Source organism: Caretta caretta, chromosome 5 (genome assembly GCF_965140235.1).
Source record: "Caretta caretta isolate rCarCar2 chromosome 5, rCarCar1.hap1, whole genome shotgun sequence".
NCBI classification, from domain to species: Eukaryota; Metazoa; Chordata; order Testudines; family Cheloniidae; genus Caretta; species Caretta caretta.
The window spans coordinates 43,691,685-43,716,941 of record NC_134210.1 but is presented as its reverse complement, the minus strand read 5'-3'; the positions used below and the strand labels follow the sequence as shown (position 1 = coordinate 43,716,941).

At 39.8% G+C, this 25,257-nt stretch overlaps 1 protein-coding gene across 15 annotated transcripts in view; it reads right to left on the bottom strand.

The window, feature by feature from the left end:
- Positions 1-25,257, bottom strand: part of MAST4 (microtubule associated serine/threonine kinase family member 4) — a 436,616-nt gene that overhangs the window by 17,100 nt on the left and 394,259 nt on the right. For all 15 annotated transcript variants that reach the window (XM_048849931.2, XM_048849932.2, XM_048849929.2 and 12 more), the window contains 8 exons: positions 19,009-19,217; positions 13,357-13,495; positions 12,039-12,171; positions 11,122-11,287; positions 6,304-6,405; positions 2,007-2,129; positions 1,658-1,770; positions 4-131 (listed from right to left, as the gene is read on the bottom strand). In XM_048849931.2, the coding sequence (XP_048705888.2) occupies positions 4-131; positions 1,658-1,770; positions 2,007-2,129; positions 6,304-6,405; positions 11,122-11,287; positions 12,039-12,171; positions 13,357-13,495; positions 19,009-19,217 (1,113 nt within the window). The remainder of the gene's footprint in view (positions 1-3; positions 132-1,657; positions 1,771-2,006; positions 2,130-6,303; positions 6,406-11,121; positions 11,288-12,038; positions 12,172-13,356; positions 13,496-19,008; positions 19,218-25,257) is intronic.

Here is a 25,257-nt window from a genome sequence, read left to right as displayed (position 1 = left end):
TACATTTCAGAATATTCTGAACTCCAGCTTAAAGATTCCACAGATGGCAATGTCACATTTTTTGTTTTGTCTCCTGTATCTTCCTTTTCTTCACTTTGATTTCGAGTTATTCGATCTATGCTACTAAAAACCTATTACAGAAGAAAAATTGCATCATTAACATGCATTTGATACAAAGAGATTTTCAGGAAAACACATCTAATGCAGGGCTCTGGATACACGCTTATGCAGTGTCCTGGAGTTTAAAAGGACTGAGGTGGTTTAGGTTTAAAGTCTAGGAGTTTGTGTTCTTGAAATGCTTTTCAATTTTATTTTCTTGGTTCCTCAGCTACAGGGTCATGAATAACATCTTTTAGTTATGAATCCATCACCTTTCTCTCACCACTTCACTGTGTGAGCTCCAAGTTTGCAAACAAAATCCATAAATGCTCTTGGGCTTTTAGATCACAGGATCAATGCACATTCTGAGATGGCTTCTTAACCATAAAGTCAATCAAAAAGAACCGCCACCCAAGCTAGTGATTCAATGGCCACCAATGTGGGGTGGGAAGCAGAAAAATGAATTGGAATGGACTGGGAAGAGGAGCATAAATTACTTGGCTAAAAGATTTAGAAAAAATAAATTCTGGTACTAAAACGTCAGTTGTTCAGCTGATGAACTGCACACAGAGACTGTCAGCTGTGTGTTCTACAGCCTCTACGCCACAGCTAGAGATACAAACAATGACATACTGGCAAGTTTTAAGGTATCAAGCTGCTCTTGCAGGTTCACTCCTTACAAAAGGATAAAAAACACCTCTAAAGAGGAGATTAAGAACTCTGAATCATTCATTCCTCCCTCTTTGAATCAGGTTCATGCTGCTAAGTCAGGACAGAGCTCACATACCAGGATAGCAAGACCTGCAATGAGACTACTGCCCCACACTCCTCCAGTCTAGCATGGTCTCTGTAGTATAGGGGAGTGGTATTATGGAGTGTACATTTATGAAAATATAAACCAGGATGAATGGATTAGAAATGTAAGCTTTCCTTTCCTTCATTGGCTTTAGATTTTAATTAAATATTTTTGAGAAAAAACACCAGTATCTGAAGAAGGTGCACAGTAAATGTCTATTAATGAAAGCTTTTGAAACTCAGTGCTGACTACCTTTTAGGATAAAAAGCCCATTATATAAGACATTCAATTCTCTAACCATTTATTGTCTGCTGTTTTTTCTTATAAAGCATCTCCAAAGTCTGTCTGCTTTCCAACTGCTAACTTTTCTCCAGGTCCTAATCATCTTTCATTTGACTACTGCAATCTCCTCTTTTTGAATTCCCAAGTTCGCCCCCTGTTTAGGGCATTCAAAATGTGCCACAAAAAAAAAAATCTATATACCGGTAACTCAGAAAACAAAAATTGTGGAACAAAATGTGCTAACCAGTCCCAATCAATCATTGGATACCACTTTCTATTACATTCTCTAGAGTTTTAGCGTTTTCACAGATGCCATATTAAATTTTGATTTGAACCCTACTAGTTTCATCCCTATTAAATTCCACAGGATTATTCAATAAGGGAATAACGTACCACATACACACACTGCTAGCCCTTTTCAAACCCCACAAAAGTCATTGAGTGTGTATGCAAACCAACATATACAAACACTTTACTTACTTTTGAAAATCTATGTGAACATGAGGAAAACTGCCTTATCTCCAGATTAAAGTCTTCATCATTTGTGTCATCCTCTTCTTCAGTTTCCATATGGTGGTATTTCTCAGAACGAGCTATAAACAAGGGGAAAAATGATTTAAACTTATCATGCAGCATCAGATTCCAAGGCTTAATGTTAATTAAAAGGGTAATTTTATTTTTAAAAATTAGTTTTCCTGAAATGTCAGACTGGCATTCCACTGGTTCTAACAAACAGGATTTTCAACCCACGCTGAGGAAAGGTAAAAATCAAAGACAATTATTACGTAAATTCCCCCAAAATGCAAACATATTTTTATACAATACATACTGTCAAAATAACTTGTGTCATCCTCAGATTCCAGCTGTGGAATGAATTCTGCTTTCTGTCTCAGCAAACTATTCCAGTCTAAGCTACGAAAGAACTGGTGTTGCTTTACTTCATATGCGCCACCTGGGGGAGCCAGAGAAAAACATGTGGGTGATTTCTAAACAAAAATACTTCAGTAAATTCAAAGCTAAATCCTTGGTAAAAGAAAATGTTAATTAGCATGAAGAGGTACAATCACCATTTCAGGCTGGCATGTCGAAGTCTAGCGAACTAGCTGCAAAATCATGGATAAATATATTTCTTCAGCATTTTTGTTCAGTGAGAAATGTGTGCTATTGTGTTGGCATTGCTACTGTTCTGTGAGCATTTCCATCAAAAACTGTTTTAGGAGTTTAATTACTATATATCAAATACATATTAGGCTGAAACCTGAGACTGAGTGTTGTTAGCAAAGATACAAATCTCTTCAATACAAAAAAGTGTATTTAGCAGCACTTTGTAACAAGTAGAGGATTGTTTGGATTTTAGTATACTGTATTTTAATAAGGTTCATCATTAAGAATCTGTTTCATATTTTTGGGATGGTAATATGGAATTTCAATGGAATATCTCTATAATTTAACTTTCTATGGATTAATGTGCACTTATTATAAAGTGCTTTAAATACTGAAATAAATTAATCTATTTCTGATCAAAAACATCCATAAAACCTCCATGGATTACTTGGAGTTTCTGCCTCTTCTCATGGTAACCTACTGACCACCATAACATAAAAATGATTTCGAAAACTAAATGGAAAAGTGACAGGAAGCTCTTACACAACCTACTTTACAAAAAAGAGTAACTATGAGAAGTGCTGCAACCAGTTAAAGCTTCAAAAGAATCAAATCACTTTAGCAATTTTGAAACAAACACATCAAATTAAAAAACCCAATCAAAAACAAACAGTTGAAAAATAACCTGCAGAAATTCATGAGCAACTTTTCTTTTTTCAGTTCATCATTTATTACAATTTGTTATAGTCTGTGAACATTTTTGGTTTATGATTTCGTTGAGAATTTGAGCAGTATGATGTGGAAATAGTGAAACCTTGGAGAATAATGAAAGTATCATTTTACAGGCTCACCAGCATTAATGCATGCAATGCTGTTAAAACCAAGTTAAATCCTGACACATTTGTTGGGTTCAACACACATCCTGATATTGCTGTACTGTAACATTATGGCAAAGTGTAATATTCTTGCAACCTAGAATACCTTCCTAAGAAAATAACAGACTATTCTTTTTAAAGGTTTCAGAGTAGCAGCCGTGTTAGTCTGTATTCGCAAAAGGAAAAGGAGTACTTGTGGCACCTTAGAGACTAACAAATTTATTTGAGCATAAGCTTTCGTGAGCTATAGCTCACCTCATCGGATGAGGGGTACTAATACTGGGAAATGTTATATCTGAAGAATTTGGACAACACAGATTATTTTACTGTGTTGGTCTCATCTAAAATCATCCATCATACCAAGAAAGTTTACAAAAGCTAACAAATCTAGCATACAGTATTTACCTATACACTCTTCTAGGCTCAAGAATGGCCTTCAACAGGCATTTTAACCAAATTATGACTTGTTCTTACTGGCAGGAAAAAAAATATTAGGAGAAACAGTTTTGAAAAACAGATTTTTAAATAGTTTATCTTGAACTTGTCTTTTTGCTAAGACAAAAGATTCCCCTCCTTCCAATGTTTTTGGCATGAGATGGGGCTCTCTAAACAGGATCTAGCAAGCTAACTGTGTGAAAAAAGGGGTCTGCAGGAAGTGTACACAGTTTATGCTTGTTTGAGTCTGGGATGGGGAAGAGAGACAGAAGAAAGAACAGAACTGCAGCTTGTTGTTATTTAAGTAAGGGTGTCTGTCTATTTTTTTAAAAAGTCGTGTTTTGGGTTCTCTATCTTGTTTCTAAAGAGGGAGGTTGGCCCAAAATACTGTTTCATGGAAAATTTAAAACAAATAAAATAATAAAAACAAAAGTGGTCTAATGGCAAGAAACTAGTCCAGATAGTTGAAAAAGGGAAATGCAACAGCAGAATCTGTTGTTGTTTTTTAATTGCAATGGCAAGAGTACAATGATTTAACCCCAACGCTGATCTTGAAGCTATGTGATTATTTTGTGCCACATTTTAGTGTAAATACAACGTTCCTCTTATATTTCTGTTATTTTTCCTTCTTTTATGGAAGTGTTTTAGAAAATCTGTTCATTTCCTTACAATCTGACCAAGCCACTCCAGTCTCCTGAGTAAATATGCAATTATATATTTTCATGGAGCATTATTCAGCCAGCTAAATATGTATTATATACACAAGGCTGTCATTTGAAATGTGTGGCAGAGCAGTATTTTCCAGTGCCCCTATGGGACCCATCACATTGCAGCCGCTGTTTTTGTGAGCTGCTTTTGACACTTCAAAAGCTTTGCTTTAGTTTTTTAATATCCCTCTGAGCTTCAAAGCGGCTGCAGGATTCCCCTTCTCAGATTGTCAACTCTTAAGAGACCAAGAACAGTTGAAGAAATAAACTAGTAAATAAATTGAGCAGATGTTACATTTGGAGGCACTGACCATTACCACACGAGAGAAAGAGACAGTGCGCGCACGTGTTGGGGGAGGGGACAGAGACTCTACTTGTGACTCAGTCTCTCACTCATAGAAGAACAGCTTTGGCATGAATACTACATGTATTATGAAGGATCAAGCGATAAAGTGAAGGGGTCTACAATGAATATATTAAAAAAACCTTCCATCAAGTGCTGAGCTAGTTTTGGCTCTTCAGACATTTGCTTACAGCAATGCCCTATGTATGTGGTGGTACAAAGCTGTACAGCCTCAGGAGAAGCCATGGGAAGGAACTGTGATTACCACCTTGCTCTGAGGGGCTGTGATATGGGGGAGAGAAGAGAGTAATCTGATATAGCTCTCTCCTGGATGTTGCATACTGTATGCTAACAAGTGCATTGGAGGTGGGGTGAGAGTTGGAACCAAAGCTCTGCCCACTCCCTGCCCACCTATTTTGGGACATTGGCATGTGGCCTCTCTTCCTGCTCCCATTTCACCTCTCACCACACCACCACCCAAGGTCTGGAGAACTGTAATGTGGTCATAAAGGCACTGCGGATGGGTCACCCCTGCCTGGGCTGTGTTAGGGCCAGTCAGAACGTAGTCCTTACTATTCAATTGAAAATGACAGTTCATATTTTAAAATTATCTCTGTAAAAATGCACATCACTGAACATTTTAAAACTCTGGACAATGGACCCAACCTCTGCAATAATTTTGTGACTCCTGCCCCTTCCCCAAACTTATAAATCCCCAAATAAGTCCATCTGTAGGTGAGCTAACACACACACACACACTTTAATATGGACTGCTGCATTATGGGCCTATGCAGGTCTATCTGCAGTTGACTTCAGATGTCAGCCTCTTTACCTAGCTTGGCTTGGGAGCGACACTGATGAGAGAGAGAATGCCCACAGCACAGTAGGCAGCAGCTTATCTTAACTGATTTGAAGACAAGACAGGATCATTGTGATCATCTAGTCTGACCTCCTGTAGAGCCATAAAACTTCCCCAAAATAATTCCTAGAAGAGATATTTTAGAAAAAATATCCCATCTTGATTTTAATATTGTCAGTGATGGAGAATTCACCACTGCTCTCCATTTATTCCCTTAACTTCTCATGCTTTTCATTTTATTCTTTTTCGTACTAAGGCAGTATCACAGAATAAGAGTAATAAGACAGTTCATGATCTAATCTCAGGCAGTCATTTTTGAGTAATTAGTTCAAGTAGCAATCATATGCCCTGAAGCCGGTGGGGGCTCATTGGCCAGGTCATGGTATTTGTGGCACACGAAGTGGCTCTTGTATGTTGGTTCACTGCTCTCTATTTTTGCAACGAAGTAACTTAACAGTCTGAATTTTCATCAGGTTAATAATTCCAAGCACTAAATAGATTGCCTTCATGAGAAGTTTATCTTTTATTTATTGAAACAAGATAAGAGGAAAGGAGAACAATTGTATAAGATAAGAACTGTATAAGATGACAACTTCACTAATATATGTCCCCCTACAGTATTACTGCTCTGAATCAGCAAAAGAGAAACCAAACCAGCAAAACACACTCGTGCTCTAATGAGTTGGCATCATGTTGTACGCATGCACAGATGTTTCCTGGGCAAAACAATAAAGCAAATAAAAGCCTCGACATGTTCAACATAGATGCTATTTCTAGCACATGCGCAAAATTTAAACCCTAACCTGTTCCCAGTCTCTCCAGGGGGTTTTGTCTGAGCAGTAGAGTAATCAGATCCTGGGTATCTGGAGGTGGGGCTTCATCCTTTTCAGGCCAGTTGATCTCATCTAGTATGAAAGAAAGATGTTCGTGAATTTATTTTAGTCCCATTCCAGTACCATAAAGGATGCTGGGTATCCGCTGGTCAGCTTAGTCAAAATGAAACAGACCTTTCCTACACAGCATATTAGTCAAATTGTTTTTTGTTATGTGTTCATTGCTTTCGAACATAACGCAATCTGCACCTATTCTTCAAAACTCAGTTATTTAATCATCATTCATATTATTTGCAACAAAATGTGATTTAAACAGATCTTAATAACAAGAGGCAGAAGTGATTATTGTGTTTACAAAATATTTGTGCTTAGCACTGCTATGCTGTTCTTCCCTTGAAAGATGGTTATGGTTTAAATTCTAGTTCTGTTCCTTGGTCACTGCTGCTAAAATAGACACATCTGGCCTGATCCTGTAATCATTGCTCACATCTGTAATCCTTACTCATGCTAGTCATTTCACTGAAGTCATCACTCACATGAGTGAAGGCTGTATGATTGGCCCTTATGGTTTGGAGCACAGGTGCTGGCTTCTAATTTTCCCCAGGGGTGCTCAACCCCTGATCAGCCCCAGACCCCACCCCAAATCCACCCCTTTCCCCCAAATCCCACCCTGCCTCTTCCCACCCCAGCCCCACCCCTTTCTGCCCCTTTCCCTGAGCACTCCCCATTCCTGCTACTCTCCCTCCCTCCCAGCGCTTCCTGCATGCTGCGGAACAGCTGGGGGATGGGGTGGGGGGGTTGATCAGCAGGGACTGCTGGTGGGCAGGAGTGGCGGGGAGGAAGGGGAGCTTGGCTGTTGGTGGGTGCTAATTTTTTTTCATGGGTGCTCCAGCCATGGAGTCAGTGCCTAAGGTTTAGAGAGAGACAAGCCAATGTGGTAGTTTTTTTCCTACATCTCTTCTACTTAAGAGAAAAAAAAAAACATCAACATACTTCAGTTAACCCTGACTATTGCTAAGGTCTTCTGTACTTCATGACAAGATGGACTTAATTTCTGTGGCAAGGCTCCCGGATTCTGCAGCACCCCGGTCACAGCAGACTGGAAATTCTGCCCAACCTTCCTTTAAATTAAAACATGGGAATTGGCAATGACTTCACATAAAAATGAACACCAAAACCATAAGGAGGAAGGATGGTCCAGTAGTTAGCACATTAGCCTAGGATATGGGAAACCTGGGTTCAAGGGGCCTGCTCTGCCATAGGCTTCCTGTGTGACCTTAGGCAAGTCACTTAGCTTCTCTGTAAAGTGAGGAACCAGTATTTCCCTAACTCACAGGGGCACTCTGAGGATAAGCATATTTAAGACTCTGAGGTGCTCAGATACAATGGCAATAATTTTCGTATTAAATTCAATTTATTTTTTGTGCTGATTTTCCATAGGTTTTCCATGTCAGATTTATCTTAATCTACATATAGACTCATTGTACAAGCTGTCAGAGAGAGGCTAGAGATGTTGGCAGCTGGATGGGGATAACTGGGACTTTAGGTACCAGTGGGAGATATGGGTGGTAGTTTGGGATTTTGCATTAAGCACAATAGAAAAATGGATTTTTCTATTAAAATGACGAGCAATTAAATAATTAGCAAAGACGACATTTAAATTACCATGTTTAGATTGCAGAGGTATATAAGATATCGAGAGGATAGGGTACGGGGAGTTATTGCTATTGTTTCAGGCTTTCTGGAGACTCATGCAGAAAATACTACATAGGTTAACGTTTGGTTCATGTTCTTAAGGGATTTTCCCCACATCCATATGGACTAAAAGACTTTTTTTTTTTTTTAAATGAATGCTTAGCTAGAGATTTTGCTTCTACTGTAATTGGCATTAACTGACTGTCAATTTTCTGGAGCTAAGACTTTGGTAACCTGACATGCCAAAACATTTGTTTCAGGACACAGCCAAGGGTAAACCACAAATGACCCTGGAGTGTCTAGCTCACCAGTTACAAAGATCTTAACTAACTCAAATTAATTAGTTATCAATTTACACAAGTTACAACAGGAGCAAAAACTATTCAAAATATAATCAGAGAGAGGTTCAGAACTGTGGGGCACACCCTAAGGTCCCGAGGATCTGATGGGCCATGCTCAGGAGGGTGGTCTATCTGGCAGGAGTAGCGGACAGTGCCCTTTGTGGGAGGTCTCGGCTGCCAGGACCAGGCTTCCTGCCTGTCTCACTTCCTATTCCTGCAGTTATGCTCCTCTGATGGGGACGCTGGCGGGAATTCTGCAAGCGAGGAGCAGAAGGCTGCACCCCAGAACTACTGACCGCCCCCCTGCTGAACAGAGGCCCCACCGGACTCCACCCTCTCACTGCAGTCCCAGAGCCCCATTCACTTCCCCTGCCGGACAGGGCTGTGGCCGTGCTGAATGGCTGGGGTCAAGAGGGAGCTCTGCCTGGCAGGGAGCCAGTGAGGTGTAGCCTTCGACTCCCCTTCTGAGCTCGGCCCTTCAGAGCTACCCCATTCACTTGCTGCATGGGAGGCAGGCGAGACTGCCCAACTGTGCAGAGAGCAGGCGGCTTCCTCAGCTTCCACATGATGAGTACACTTTGCCTCTCCCGTGGGTACCAGCCATCCCTCCCCCAGGGGTACAGGTGGCATACACAGTGCATGAATCTCTGAAGTGGAGAGCTTGACAAAAAATGTTTGGGAAGCTCTGCTCTAGGGATAGGTCTATAGAGCAGCCAAGAGGTTTGATTCCCAGTGCAGGTAGACGTACACATGCTAGCTCTGAGTGTGCTAAAAACAGCAGTGTGGCTGGCGGCGGTGTAGGCAGTGACTCAGACTAGCTGAGCGAGAACTGTCCCGCCCAACCGCCCTGTATGTACTCAGGCGGCTAAGCCCAAGCCACCAGTGTCACACTGCTATTTTTAGCTGCTAGCCTGAAGAGAGTTAGTGTGAATGTCCGTCTGTGTGGGCATTACACCTCTCAGCTGGTGTGCAGACACACACCTACAGTGAGCCTGTGGCACCACTGACGGCAGTTTTCCCATTAACTCCAGTGGGGTCAGAACTTCATCCATGAAGCCCGGAGGACAAAACCGTGGCAAGGGTTAGATTCTACAGCCAGTTCCATGGCTGTGCAATACATGTGGACCTGGCTATTTTCACTGCATAAAGGAGTTATCTTGAATCACTTGGCAATAAGAATGACTTCAATAAAATAATTACAATTAAACAGAAAGGAAAAATCTGACAAAGGTAAAAAAAAGTCAAAATCTGAATCTAAAATAAAATAAAATGAAAAAAAAAGGGGCTGAGTTTACAAATACTTCCATGAATCACCCATATAAGGTCATTTGGAGTGGTTAGACACAAAGTTACTCACAAGCTTATGTATCGATTGGATCAGGGCCTCAGATTTAAAATGTGGCCATTTAATTTACAAAAAGAAAGAATATAACATGGACTATAAAATTCCAAAATACATTTTTTAAATTGTTATAAATAATAAAATATTTCTCCTTCCCCCCAAAATCTAAGAGAGCAGCCTAACGATCTATACTTTGGGTGTGTGTGTGTCCATGCGCAAATGCAATAAAAACCATGAGCTATTTCCATGTTTGTTTGCCTGCAGCTTCTACTGCAGTTTAAATCTGATTTGGATAAAATAAAACATGAATATGCATTTCAGCCGTAAGGCATCAAGAACAAAGCCAGCATTTGCTGCTTGTGTTAATTAAACAGTTGATTCCCCTTGCCACTCAGGCCTTGGTGTATCACATCAGAAAACAGCATGGTTATAAATCCATAAACAGCTAGGATATTGTATAAAGAGGTCATATACTGCAGGCAATTCACAAATCCACTTCATTAAAGATTACAAACATGCCCGGCTTGCAAAGTTAGAGATGGAGAACAGTGATATAACAGAACACCTCCTTACATACTAAATGGGATTTTTTTTCTCTTTTTTAGCTAGTGGACCTTTTATGTATACTGTAAAATGGACTGGGAGACATTCAGTAACAGAGATGTCATTCTGATAAACTTTTGGCATAAAACGGAGGCCATCTACATCTATGCATTTGGGAAATTTATGGAAACAGCAGGTAGGATAGTGAGAGATTCTGTTTAATTATCATTTAGTTTTGCCACAAGCTGCATGACAATACTTAGGGTCAGCTTGCAGGTTAAGATCTAAAAGGTTATTGAATTTTAAATGAAAGAAGAACAGCTGTTACAGAAATAACATTACACTATAACAACCACCAATGAAATCATTAACAATCTGTGAATTGAATTCGTTTCCCTCTCTTTTTCATTATTTATTATTTGGGAGACATTTGTTTTAGGGTTTTATTACATTTTTGTTAATTTCTTTATTGTGCCATTAGGCATTTTTCCATTTCTGCAAATGCAGTCCACATTAACCTTTCCTTCTCCAGCACAATTCCTGGAAAGACTGTGACAGTCAAATTATTTGACTGTCCAACTGTTAATAGTTATTTTCTTTTTAAACAGTGTACTTACAAATATGACCTATCATGTTATTGCATTTCTGAACTCATTACTCAAGTATAATACAAGTTCAGTTTTTAGTTCAAATTTCACCCGTCATTTTGATGGCTTGTACTATGGGAACATGAGTGATTTCATTTTTTAATTTTTTGGCACAACTAGTTGAAAAATGCTAGCTTTTTAGTAAATTCTTAAATATCTTTTTCATTAAGTGATTGGTTTCAGCAGGTTAAGAAATTCAGTTTTTCATGGTGATATTTACCACTGATAACTTGTCCAAATAGCTCTTCTGGTGTATCACCAAAGAATGGCACACACCCAACAAGAAATTCATAAAGGATAATTCCCATGGCCCACCAGTCCACTGGCTTGCCGTAACCCTGCCTCAATATCACTTCTGGTGCTATATATTCAGGTGTGCCACAGACCTAAAAATGAGAAAAAGAAAATGTTTAAACAAGCAAAGTTTAATAACCCTAGTTATTGTGCTTAAATTTTCCCAATAATTCTCATGATGTAGCAAAATCTTACAAAAAACATGGAGAATTTTAAACTTTCTTTTCAGCATGTTTTACACTGTTCAGCTTGCAACACAGTTAATATTTTTAGAAGAATGACCTACATTAAGTGGTTGTATTGTATGCGAAAAATGCATTTTGTGAAAAATACAGTTTTAAAAGAATGTTTTTTATACACAAGAGTCAATTAAAACAATGGTTTTATTTAATCTAAACATATCTTCATTTTTACTTGAAAGTTGTGATGGTTTTACCTTAAGTAACTTTTACAGTGAACAGATTGTGGGCAAATGGTAATGAGGCATGCTTAAAGGGAAATGGGCCATAGCTAGGATTTTAGCACCCTTGATTGTACAATGCATCATGAGTTCTGCAAATACTCTGCTGAGACTCCTGAATTCCCTATAAAAACAGTTTTCCATTTGTCTCTCTCATGATCTCACTTGCACACAATTAGATCGTTCATCTTACTAATAGACCATAATGCGTGGGTGGGGAGGAAGGGGAGCATGGAACAATCTGCAGTGCACCAGTAAAGGTAACTCTCACACATACATCTGAAATACCAATGCAGAAATAATAATGGCTTATATAATATCCCATTGGTAAATATGGCTTTATTTAATCTCTCAGTATAGAAATGAAAAAAAGCATCTCTTACCTGCTTGTCAAGGAACTCTCTAGCATCCTTCTCAATGTGACCCTCATAAAGATTTGTAGTCATGCTCATTAGCCCCACCTTAGAAAGCCCAAAATCTGTAAGCTTTATATGTCCCATGGATGTTACCAATAAACTGCAGATCAGAATGACACTCAATTACTATAACAAACTGAAATTGTACTAGTTTGTTTATTATAGTCACAGGATAATGCTTTAACAGCACTATACAACTGTTTAAAAAAACCATTTAGGAAGCTACTGGGCTAGACACAGAGGCATCCTGGAAGTTACCAAATGCATGATACATATGTTGTTGTTATTGAATTTAAACAAACCATAATCTATATCTGCTTGAACACCTAATAGTTAAAGGATCTTAAAAGGATCCACATAAAGGCTACAAAAAATATGGCACAGCGTAGTTAGCACAAGAAGAAATGGCAAGCATTCTGGAAGACGTACAAATAGATTGTAACTTTAAAAGGAGAAACAAAGAGTAGTCCAGTGGCACCTTAAAGACTAACAGATTTATTTAGTCTTTAATGTGCTGTCGGACTCCTCGTTGTTTTTGTGGATACAGACTAACAGGGCTACCCCTCCGATACTTTAAAAGGAAAAAGAGGCATTAGTTTTTTCTTCCTCTAATTAACTGTGCCATTCATTTAAATAGGGGAGAAGATGGGGAAAAAAAGGAAATTGATGGATATTAAGTTGGCAGACAACAGATATCCAGTACCAGGTGGGTATTTTGACTCAGACTCATTTGGGATTCAAATGTGTTTAGAAACAAGTGACAATGAAAACTAGTGGAAGATATGTCAGGTTCTGTCTTTATTTCAGCAACCTGCTGTAATGCAGTTTACATTTATAGAAGACATGAAATATTGTAACCCCAAATACTGCAGAAATGTGACAGAGGGGAAAGATTTCCCATTTAACACTGACCTTATAAGAATTTGTATGTACAATTTTTTTTTCATATTCAGCATTAAATAGGGTACAAAGTATATGTAGAGAGAGCTTGCTCTTATTGGCCAGACTTTATTATCCTTCATTTCAGCCTCAAGAAAAAAAAATGTATTTCTCTCATGCTAGTCTTACAGCCTCTCGTTGCCTAAAGGATTGTAAAAATCAACACATCATCTATAATTATGGCTAAACCACCCAACTCATATTATGAATCTATTATCTGAGAATTCTGAATGCATGGGATAATATTCATAACCAAACATCCATTTTCTGCAGAGCAAAATTACACCTTTCATATCTGACTAATTTTCAGACAAAGTTCTTTTGTGGTTATATTCTATACACTTACTTGTCTGGCTTCAAATCCCTGTGCACAATTCCATAATTATGCAGATATTCCAAGGCTAGCACAGTCTCAGCAAAATACATCTTTGCCATATCCACAGGTAAAGGACCCATATTCTTCATTAAAGTAGCACAATCTCCACCTGAAAATACAATAAAATGGTCTAGCTGGTATCATATTTTGAGGTGCACAGACATAACTAAAAGAAAAGGAGGACTTGTGGCACCTTAGAGACTAACAAATTTATTTGAGCATAAGCTTTCGTGAGCTACAGCTCACTTCATCGGATGCATCTAAGCCATGCTCCATATGCAGGCATACGTGGACCTCCATATATTTACCAATTGTACAACGGGGATTCTGAATGTTCACTATTTGAATACTGTCTTTTAGGTTTATTTTACAAAATATTTTCATACAAGCAATTTTTTTTTTGAGAGGGAGAGGAAGGAGAAACTTGTGCCGAAACAGCATAAGAACATAAGAATGGCCATACTGGGTCAGACCAAAGGTCCATCCAGCCCAGTATCCTGTCTACCGACAATGGCTAATGCCAGGTGCCCCAGCGGGAGTGAACCTAACAGGGAATGATCAAGTGATGTCTCTCCTGCCATCCATCTCCACCCTCTAACAAACAGAGGCTAGGGACATTCCTTACCCATCCTGGACTTAATCTCCATGAATTTATCTAGTTCTCTTTTAAACCCTGTTATAGTCCTCCTCAGGCAAGGAGTTCCACAGGTTGACTGTGCACTGAGTGAAGAAGAACTTCCTTTTATTTGTTTTAAACCTGCTACCCATTAATTTCATTTGGTGGCCCCTAGTTCTTATATTATGGGAACAAGTAAATAACTTTTCCTTATTCACTTTCTCCACACCACTCATGCTTTTATATACCTCTATCATATCCTCCCTTAGTCTCCTCTTTTCCAAGCTGAAAAGTCCTAGCCTCTTTAATCTCTCCTCATATGGGACCCGTTCCAAACCCCAATCATTTTAATTGCTCTTTTCTGAACCTTTCCTAATGCCAGTATATCTTTTTCGGGATGAGGGGACCACATCTGTACGCAGTATTCAAGATGTTGGGGTACCATGGATTTATATAAGGGCAATAATATATTCTCTGTCTTATTCTCTATCCCTTTTTTAATGATTCCTAACATCCTGTTTGCTTTTTTGACTGCTGCTGCACACTGCGTGGACGTCTTCAGAGAACTATCCACGATGTCTCCAAGATCTTTCTCCTGATTAGTTGTCTCTAAATTAGCCCCCATCATATTGTGTGTATAGTTGGGGTACTTTTTTCCAATGTGCATTACTTTACATTTATCCAAATTTAATTTCATTTGCCATTTTGTTGCCCAATCACTTAGTTTTGTGAGATCTTTTTGAAGTTCTTCACAGTCTGCTTTGGTCTTAACTATCTTGAGCAGTTTAGTTATCATCTGCAAACTTTGCCACCTCACTGTTTACCCCTTTCTCCAGATCATTTATGAATAAGTTGAAGACGATTGGTCCAAGGACTGACCCTTGGGGAACACCTTAGTTACCCTTCTCCGTTCTGAAAATTTACCATTTACTCCTACCCTTTGTTCCCTGTCTTTTAACCAGTTCTCAATCCATGAAAGGATCTTTCTTCTTATCCCATGACAACTTAATTTATGTAAGAGCCTAAGTACACTATGTCCACTGGGTCCCCCTTGTCCACATGTTTGTTGACCCCCCTCAAAGAACTCTAATAGATTAGTAAGACATGATCTTCCTTGACAGAAACCATGTTGACTTTTGCGCAACAATTTATGTTCTTCGATGTGGCTGACAATGTTATTCTTTACTATTGTTTCAACTAATTTGCCCGGTACTGACGTTAGACTTACCGGTCTGTAATTGCCAGGATCACCTCTAGAGCCCTTCTTAAATATTGGCGTTACATTAGCTATCTTCCAGTCATTGGGTACAGTAGCTGATTTATAGGACAGGTTACAAACCATAGTTAATAATTCCTCACTTTCACATCTGAGTTCTTTCAGAACTCTTGGAGTGAATGCCATCTGGTCCCGGTGACTTGTTACTATTAAGTTTCTCAATTAATTCCAAAACCTCCTCTAGTGACACTTCAATCTGTGACAATTCCTCAGATTTGTCACCAACAAAAGATGGCTCAGGTTTGGGAATCTCCCTAACATCCTCAGCCGTGAAGACTGAAGCAAAGATTCATTTAGTTTCTCTGTGATGACTTCATCGTCTTTAAGTGCTCTTTTTGTATCTTGATTGTCCAGGGGTCCCACTGGTTGTTTAGCAGGCTTCCTGCTTCTGATGTACTTAAAAAACATTTTGTTATTACCTTTTGAGTTTTTGGCTAGCTGTTCTTCAAACTCCTTTTTGGCTTTTCTTATTACATTTTTACATTTAATTTGGCAGTGTTTATGCTCCTTTCTATTTACCTCACTAGGATTTGACTTCCACTTTTTAAAAGATGCCTTTTACCTCTCACTGTTTCTTTTACATGGTGGTTAAGCACGGTGGCTCTTTTTTAGTTCTTTTACTGTGTTTTTTAATTTGGGGTATACATTTAAGTTGAGCCTCTATTATGGTGTCTTTGAAAAGTGTCCATGCAGCTTGCAGGGATTTCACTCTCGTCACTTTTAATTTCTGTTTAACTAACCTCATTTTTGCATAGTTCCCCTTTCTGAAATTAAATGCCACAGTGTTGGGCTGTTGAGATGTTCTTCCCACCACAGGAATGTTAATTATTTTTATATTATGGTCAGTATTTCCAAGCAGTCCTGTTATAGTTACCTCTTGGACCAGATCCTGTGCTCCACTCAGGACTAGATCGAGAGTTGCCTCTCCCCTTGTGGGTTCCTGTACCAGCTGCTCCAAGAAGCAGTCATTTAAAGTATCGAGAATTTTTGTCTTTGCATTTCGTCCTGAGGTGACAAGTACCCAGTCAATATGGGGATAATTGAAATCCCCCACTATTATTGAGTTTTTAATTTTGATAGGCTCTCTAATCTCCCTTAGCATTTAATCGTCACAATCATGTCCTAATCAGGTGGTCGATAATAGATCCCTACTGTTATATTCTTATTAGAGCACAGAATTACTATCCATAGAGATTCTACGGAACACGTGGATTCATTTAAAATTTTTATTTCATTTGCTTCTACATTTTATTTCACATATAGTGCCATTCCCCAAACCGCACAACCTGTTCTGTCCTTCCGATATATTTTGTACCCCGGAATGATTGTGTCCCATTGATTGTCCACACTTCACCAGGTTTCTGTGATGCCTATTATATCCATATCCTCCTTTAACATGAGGCATTCTAGTTTACCCATCTTATTATTTAGACTTCTAGCATTTGTGTACAAGCACTTTAAAAACTTGTCACTGTTTATTTGTCTGCCCTTTTCTGATGTGTCAGATTCTTTATGTGACTGTTTCTCGTCCGATCTAGCCCATACTTTATCCTCTTCCATCCTCTCCTCCTGACTAAAACCTAGAGAATCTCTATCAATAGTCTCTCCTCTATGAGAAGTCTCTCTCTGATCCACATGCGCCTCTGCAGCAATCGGCTTTCCCCCATCTCTTAGTTTAAAAACTCTGCATCCTTTTTAATGTTAAGTGCCAGCAGTCTGGATCCACTTTGCTTTAGATGGACCCCATCCTTCCTGTATAGGCTCCCCCTATCCCAAAAGTTTCCCCAGTTCCTAATAAATCTAACCCCCTCCTCTCTACACCATCGTCTCATCCATGCATTGAGACTCTGAAGCTATGCCTGCCTACCTGGCCCTGTGCGTGGAACTGGAAGCATTTCTGAGAATGCCACCATAGAGGTCCTGGATTTCAGTCTCTTTCCTAGCAGCCTAAATTTGGCCTCCAGGACGTCTCTCCTACCCTTCCCTATGTCATTGGTACCTACGTGTACCACGACCACCGGCTCCTCCCCAGCACTACACATAAGTCTATCTAGATGCCTCGAGAGATCCACAACCTTCGCACCAGGCAGGCAAGTCACCATGCAGTACTCCCGGTCATCACAAACCCGGCTATCTATGTTTCTAATGATCGAATCTCCCATTACTAACACCTGCCTTTTCTTAGTGACTGGAGTTCCCTCCCCCGGAGAGGTAATCTCAGTGCGAGAGGATACCCCATCATCATCTGGAAGGAGGATCCCAACTATGGGAAGGTTTCCCTCTGTTCCCGTTGACTGCTCTCCTTCTCTGGGCTTTTCATCCTCCTTAACAGTGCAGGGGCTGTCTGACCGGAGGTGGGAAAAATCTACAGTATCCCAGAAAGCCTCATCAACATACCTCTCTGCCTCCTTTAGCTCCTCCAGTTCCACCACCCTGGCCTCCAAAGCGCATACACGGTCTCTGAGGGCCAGGAGCTCCTTGCACCGAATGCACACAAACGAGCTTTGCAAACAGGGACCGCTAGCAGGGAGTTTCGAGAGGGGGTTTGGAAGGGGAGTGGAAAGGGGGCGAGGTACACTTGCCAGTCTTTAAAACCTTTAAACTAAACTATAAGCAAAACTTCTTGATTTAAACAAAAATCCTATCATTAACCTAGGTAGCTGTAGGAGAAAATACAGGCAAAAGCCTAGCAGCAGAGTGGGGGCTATCCTGTTTATTGCACTCAGTGTAGCATGTATGATTGCCTTCCCTGTGGCCGAGTGGCGTACGTGTGCATTTGGTGCAAGGATAAAGATATCCTAGACCCTGAATGAGATTCAGGTGTTTTCAAAAAGAATTTTTTATTTTTTTTTTACTATATTTTTATTCACTACCTTAAATATCATCATCAAGACTTGGCCTACACTACTATGTTCTCCTACACTACTATGTCACTCAAAGGTGTGGAAAATCCACGTAGTTATACTGACCTAACCCCCAGCATAGACCGCGCTGGGTCAACAGGAGGGCTTCTCCTGGGAACATAGCTTCTGCCTTTCAGGAAGGTGAAGTACCTACACCGACAGGAGAAACTCTCTACTATCTACCTACCTAAGATATTTATATGGACCCATCAACATAGAATCTGCATGCCTCTTACTCTTTAATGTATTTATTCACAATACCCCTGTAAGGTAGAGAAGTAGTGTTATACTCATTTTACAGATGGGGAATTGACACCCAGAATGACCAACCAAGATCACACAGGATCTTTCTCTCCTCCACGACCCAAGCTAACAATCTAACCACTGGACCTTCTTTCTCTCAATGTCAGGGTCCCCTTGAAGGTGTCTCTTTGGTGTTTCAAGCTTATTACTGTAAATTGTTTTCAGATACACTATCATTTTCACAGTGGTGAAAATTTCAAAAGCAGAAGATAACTTCTTAACTTTATTTTCACATGAATTTCCAGTGTTACAGGACACTTATGATTATAAATTATAACAAACTCATTCATTGAGCATTACTTCTCTTTAGAGCTGCAAGATAAGCAGTTTACAGGCAATCACCAAAAGATAATGATTGGGAATGAAGCCATCTCATTGGTGGATTTAGATCCTACGTGCACATAGCTACTGTACAGAGAACACACAGGCGAGCTTTTGTAATGTAAATACAGTGTGGGTTGATTTTCCTTTTTTGATGCTAAAATACACTGTTCTTCCCACTGTAAAGAGAACAAATACTTTACCTTCCACATACTCCATGACCATACATAAATGGCGTCTAGTTTCAAAGGAGCAGTACATGCTGACGACAAATGGATTTTCTGCAAATGTCAGGATATCACGCTCAACAAAGGCCTGCTGAATCTGGTTTCGGAGGATGAGATTCTGTTTGTTAATTTTCTTCATGGCAAATCTCTGTCTGGTTTCTTTATGTCGCACAAAATAAACGGCACTGAAACAGCCCAAACAACAGGAGAAAAAAGAGATTGGTGATGAGATTTATTTATATTTATATATAGTACAAAACAAAGATGTCAGTGACTAGTCTTTCAAATCTGAGCTCCCGAATACTGGTTTGTTTCGTGACCAAGATGCAGCCTCAATTGACACATCAACCTCACACAATTAAAAAACCTAAATAAAGCCTGCAAATGGTCTCAGCTCAAATGGATTCTGGGCATTAACACCTGCAAAGGATTTATAGAGAAAAAACAGCTATGGCCAACATTATAAATCATTCTGACAAGTGCCTATTCTGCAAGTGTGTGTCATAATTATGATTCAGCCTCCATTTCAGGGAATTTTCAAATAAGTCATGGACTTCTCATGAGGTTTCATATGTGAAATGCCTGGAAGGGCAAAAGCTGCTCAGTGGGGTGGCTCTTGCTTTGCTAGTTGCCAAGTGCCTCATCTGTTACCATCACCCTGTCCCTGACATCAGCATTTACCACTACCAAGGGCAGATCAGCAGTGGCTGATTCCATCAAAATGGATCACTGTGTTAGCTTCCCTATTAATGTGGGATTAAGTCTTGCCCTAGATATGTAGAAATTCCATTGGGGCCACACTGACTGGGCTTCCTGTCATCTGGGATTTGGGGGTGAAAGCAAAGCAGAGTGAAAGCAAAGCAGCATCTGAGCAGCCCTGGTTGCTTCCAGGATTTGGTGAAAGAGATCACTCATTCCATGATCCCTGCACTGGAGCATGGACACAGGATGTAAATTACTACATTTCCTAAAAATCCCTGAAGGCAAATCCTGAAAAATCTTTATATTGCATTACCTCTATTTTGTCATATTTATTGCTTAGGGCATTTTTAGTATGTAATTATCATAGCAGTTTGGGTGTGTGGAAAGGAAAGGATGAGACAGAGAAAGCAGAGAAAAAGGGAGAAGTCGATTATGTCATTTCTAATTCAATTTGTGCCCCCCAGAGGCCCACTTATATCTCCATATAATTATTTAAATAAAAAAGGCAGCTCAGAATTTACTTTTTGTCTCACTATTTTTGATAAAGAGTACTCTAACCCCACACTAGAGAAATTTATAAACCCTTCTGAACAGCCAAAGTTGTTTTTCATTTCTTTTGTGGCGTGATATTCCTGGTGAGTGTTTTCTCTGATTGAAAAGGTTGTCATTAATCTTTTCCATTGTCTCTGAAAGTACAGTTCCCAACCAAGGGTAGGGCAGCTGAAAGACATTACATCATAATGTTTAGGTAGAAAACACCTTGGGCAGGGAGTGAAGTGAGTCAAGCCCCACCCTTTGTGCCTTTTACAAAGATCTGCTCCTGTTTCATGCCCCTCCCAAGGTGGACTAAAAAACTGAGTTAGTTACGCAACTTCACAGATCAGTTCTCCTCCCTGTTGGCTTCTTACTTTTCTTCCTCCATCTCTTCCCACCCCTCCCTGAAATGGATTTTCCTCTCTGCCCCCACCCTCCCTTTCACTTAGTTTCTAACACCCTTCTTTTCTCATTGGCTCTCTTTCTGTCCTCCCTCTCCCTTCTCTTTGTCCCCATTTCCTGTCAAGCTCAGCCTCTGTCTACCGATTTTGTCCCTTTGTCCTCCTCTCTTTTTCCTATTTCAACCCTCTTATTCTGGTTACCTTCCTAACATCTTACGTGCGGGGAAAGTGACCCCTTCACCTGCCTGAAACCTTGATCTTCCAAGGAATTCTTATGTCAATACACAGTCTCATTGAACTCTGCAGGACTCTGTGCAGGAACTCCCTTTTCAGGATTGGGGCCAATGAAGCACTGCTGATGGACTCCAAAAGCTGCCCTTCAGCCAGGCCTGGCAAGTTGAGCTCTTAAGGATGCAGTAATAGGTATTAATTGGAGGCTATTAAAATTGAGCCTTAATACAAATGCTTCCTTCTGCACAATCTATGGAGCTGTGCAGCTAGTAATTTAAATTTAAAGACAACATCGCAGGAACTAGTAAGATAAAATGTATCTGACCTGCCAAACAAATTATCATCATGATTAATATCAGAACCTTTATCTAATTAATGTTACACTTCCTTATGCCACCACCTCAGCCTTTAACGTCACAGGTAGGCACCCATATATGCTTCCATGTAAACAGGGCTCAGCAGTCCACATTTCTTCAGAAAATATTTCTCAACTTCAAACAGTATCAGACTCAACAGGGAGCGGGAGCAGAAGACAGCACAATTATATAAACACATGCATGCATTGTTTATATTGTGCAGCGTTTTACATTCCCATGTGTCTGACAAAGAATACACACTCATGGCACCATTCACTATTCAATTCCGGGGGATCTCACACTGCCATATTCACTCAAGCAACCAGAAACTGAGTATTCTGAGTTTCATGCAGGTGCCACAGGAGGACAACTCAACTTGCAGAATTTTTTGACTCCTTGTCCTTTTGTTTGTATTTGCATGTGAAGCAATGCCCTGTGTCAATATGAATGGAGACATGGGTAAACACAGGTTTTTGAAAGTGTCTAGTGGAATCCTTCTCCATATTTGTGCTTGCTGAAATGAAGAAATGGCTCAAGATACACTCATATTGTAGATTTCCTTTCTTCCTCTGAATTCATGGTAGTTATGCTACTTTTCTCTCCCCACAACCTGTCAATATCCTGAGCATACCTGAAACAACTCTATACCACAGTTATTGAAATCAAAGCGCCGAATCCTGAAGTGCCCTCAACTCCCACTGAGTTAAAAGTTGGTAGTTAAATGTGCTGAATGGTCACTGAAATGGTTGTTGAATAGCAAGACTCTCCAAAGTAGAAGAGTTAAATGAAAAGGTACAAAAATTGTTGCCATTTCAAAAAATGGGGGAAAATTTAGTAATGTGAATTGCCATCTATATACATCACCAGGAACACAGGTGCTTGTCTTTTAGGCCAGCTGCTTTCCAAGTCTTTGTATATGTTGCACTCCGAATGGAAGGGAAGGCTAGGAGGAATATACAGTCACAGAGACACTTGACTGAGAAGCTGAACTTATCACAACTTCATTGAAATAAGACTGAAAAAAATTACAGAAACTTCTCCTGCTGCATCTTAACATTCCTAGGCAGGCCTCTTTTCTGTACCATGCTCTTTTGTACTCTGATCTGCCCCGAACCCACGGAACTGGGCTTCTATGACTGTACCATAGCTTACCAAATAAAGGGTGAAGTCCCACATTATACTGAAGGGCCCAGTTATCTTCCCACATCCTCTACACCCCCGCATCTCACTCCCTCTATTTTCTTCCCAGGTCTGATTTTCCTGCCTTTCTCCCTTTCCTTACTTTTAATAATGACACAGCGGTGCTGCTTGATAGGAGCCACAATGAACAGCTCACCCTACTGGTCCAGTTTACAACTATACCTTGATTTTAGAGATTTCTTCTAGGATTGGAGGGTAACGATAAGCCATATAAATTAATTAATAGTAGCAAAAATATGGTCTCATTATTTCATGACATCAGCGGAGATGTTATTGCTATAGATGGGAAAACCTGGAGCATACTACAGATTATTCCTCAACTGTTCAGTGAGACACATTTCAAAGTCACGATTTCTACCTTCCTTGAATGCAAGTGGTAGCTTATTTCTGTCTTGGATAGATGCTTCTGATCAACAGGCTATTACTTGAAATGTACAGCACTGCAGCTGAAACAATATTGTCCCCCCATGTATTGGCTGAAGCATCAAAGTGCAAAATGAACAGCTGATCAAACTTGGGATACGTCATCACACAGGAGGGGACTGATGAAGAGGAAGCAGATAACAAAACAGGCCCTCAGCCTCTTAGTGGATATCTGTCCAGCTGACTTTGATAAGACAATTGGCTTTCTCTTCCAGCTCTTTCCTTGTTTTTTATTATTTTTAGCAGGTCCCAAGAGTTTAGTAACATGAGAACAGCCCCTAATTAACCCACGATAGCATCCCAGAAAATCCCTTCGCTTTTGTAATTCATGGACTATTTTTGTCTTCTTTTGCTTCCAATTTTGCATGCTGACCATATTTAAAGGGTCAGCCCAATGCACTTCACTTGATATTAATCTTCCCAGCTATCAGATTTCTTTTAGAGAGACTATATTTACAGGTTTTAATTTTACTTCACAGCTAAACAATTGCTTTAGCACTTTTCCATATGTTGGTCAAACCCTTGCTATAGACCATGATAACATGTAAAATGGGATGCATATTTAATCCCAAAGGCCCATCAAACACTCCTCTGTATAACATTGGAAAGCTGCCAGCGCAATAGTCAACGCTGAAGGGAATACAAGCTCACTCAGAGTCCACATGGTGTTACAAGAGATTCTGGGCATCCTCACTCATAAATCCCTGGTGATAAGCTTTATTTGCAACAAGTCAGCAAGTGATTCATTTCTACCACAAGTAGAAACTAGTAAACTATTATTTCTAGCACTCTGGAAGCTCTAGCCCATTACTTACCAGGACTTTTACCTGGCCGCATTCACTGCTTGCAAACCAAAATTTTCCTTGGTGCCCAGACACTCAGTAAGTGGGCACAATCGCACAGAGTAAATACTTTTTCATCCAGACTACATTTAGGAGACTCATTGGGGCACCTGTTTCTTACATTGCACTTGTTTTTACATCATTTAAGCAGCATTCAACTAGAATTTCGTCTCAAACAGATGGACAATCCAGAGTTCCTGGTTCTGAATGGCATTATTCTAATCCTCTAGTTTCTGGAACTGTGGATTTGGGTTTTTTACCTTCCTTTCTTGGCATGGCTGCTGGAGTTTGCTTCCATGGTCTGTCTCACTGTGATGATTAGCATTTATATTTAGTGACAAAGTTTTGCACTGGTATCCTATATTTTATTGATCTTACATTTAATTACAATAAACAAAGTTTACTCCTCCAAAAAAGTCTCATCACTGACATACGGATCTTTCAAATATTGCCTCCTTTCAGCTCTAATATTAATTACTTTAATAATCCTGTCATTATTGCCTGAAAACATTGGCTCTGATTTGGCTGGGCTAGATGCAGAGGATAATACACTCCTACAGACAAAGGAGGTTTAAAAATAAAATTTCAAAAGGTTTACCTAATCAAATGCAGATGTTAATTGTGGAAGACTTTTCCTGCACAAGGTAGCCTCAAAATCTGCCACAGGAGAAAGAGCATTTGGGTTTCTCTTAAATAACTACAGTGCTTCAGTCCTGGTTTAAAGCCCTTATTACAACTTCCACAATTGCATTAGAGCCATTTTGTAACCTGGGGTAGATTTGGTGCTTGAGGCTAAAGAAGCTGCATTAGTCTCTTTGACCCGGTTCCCTAATTTATCAAAGAACCCTGGACTCCTTAGGGAATAATCAGATACCTTGCTGTATTTGCAGTTTAAAAGAGACAGTGTCTATCTTTCAAGTGCTAGCGGCTTTATTTTCAAGTAGTTTCCTGAGAAGAGATTTGTGAATTCTGCATCACCCTAGAATTGAGGCTTTGTTGTCTATGATGTAGGGAAAACATCCAGGCAACTGTGATTTATGGTTTGTCAATGTAATATGCATATAGGTGATAGTGAAATATCCCTACTTCTGATCTTAAATTATCTTCCAGCTAGCTGATGCCCAAACACTAAGTGATCAACTACCCATCTCATAAAACCCAATAATTTTGCTTTCCTCCTGCTACTAGTTGCAGTTGTTTGACTACTTCATGTAGATTTTCATTCTGAAGCTGAAAAAAGCATCTCTCAATATCTAAGGGCAGGTCTACACTACTGCTTAAGTTGATCTAACTTACATCACTCAGGGGTGTGAAAAAGACACCCCATCAAGCAACGCAAGTTACAGCAACCTAAGCACTGTCCACACTGACGCTATATCGGCAGGAGACGCTCTCTTGCTGACATAGCTTCTGCCTCTCTCAGAGGTGGAGTAATTATGCCGATGGGATAAAGCTCTCCCTTCGGCATAGAGCATCTTCACCAGATGCACTACAGCAGCACAGCTGAGCCAGTGCAGCACTTCTAGTGTATACCTG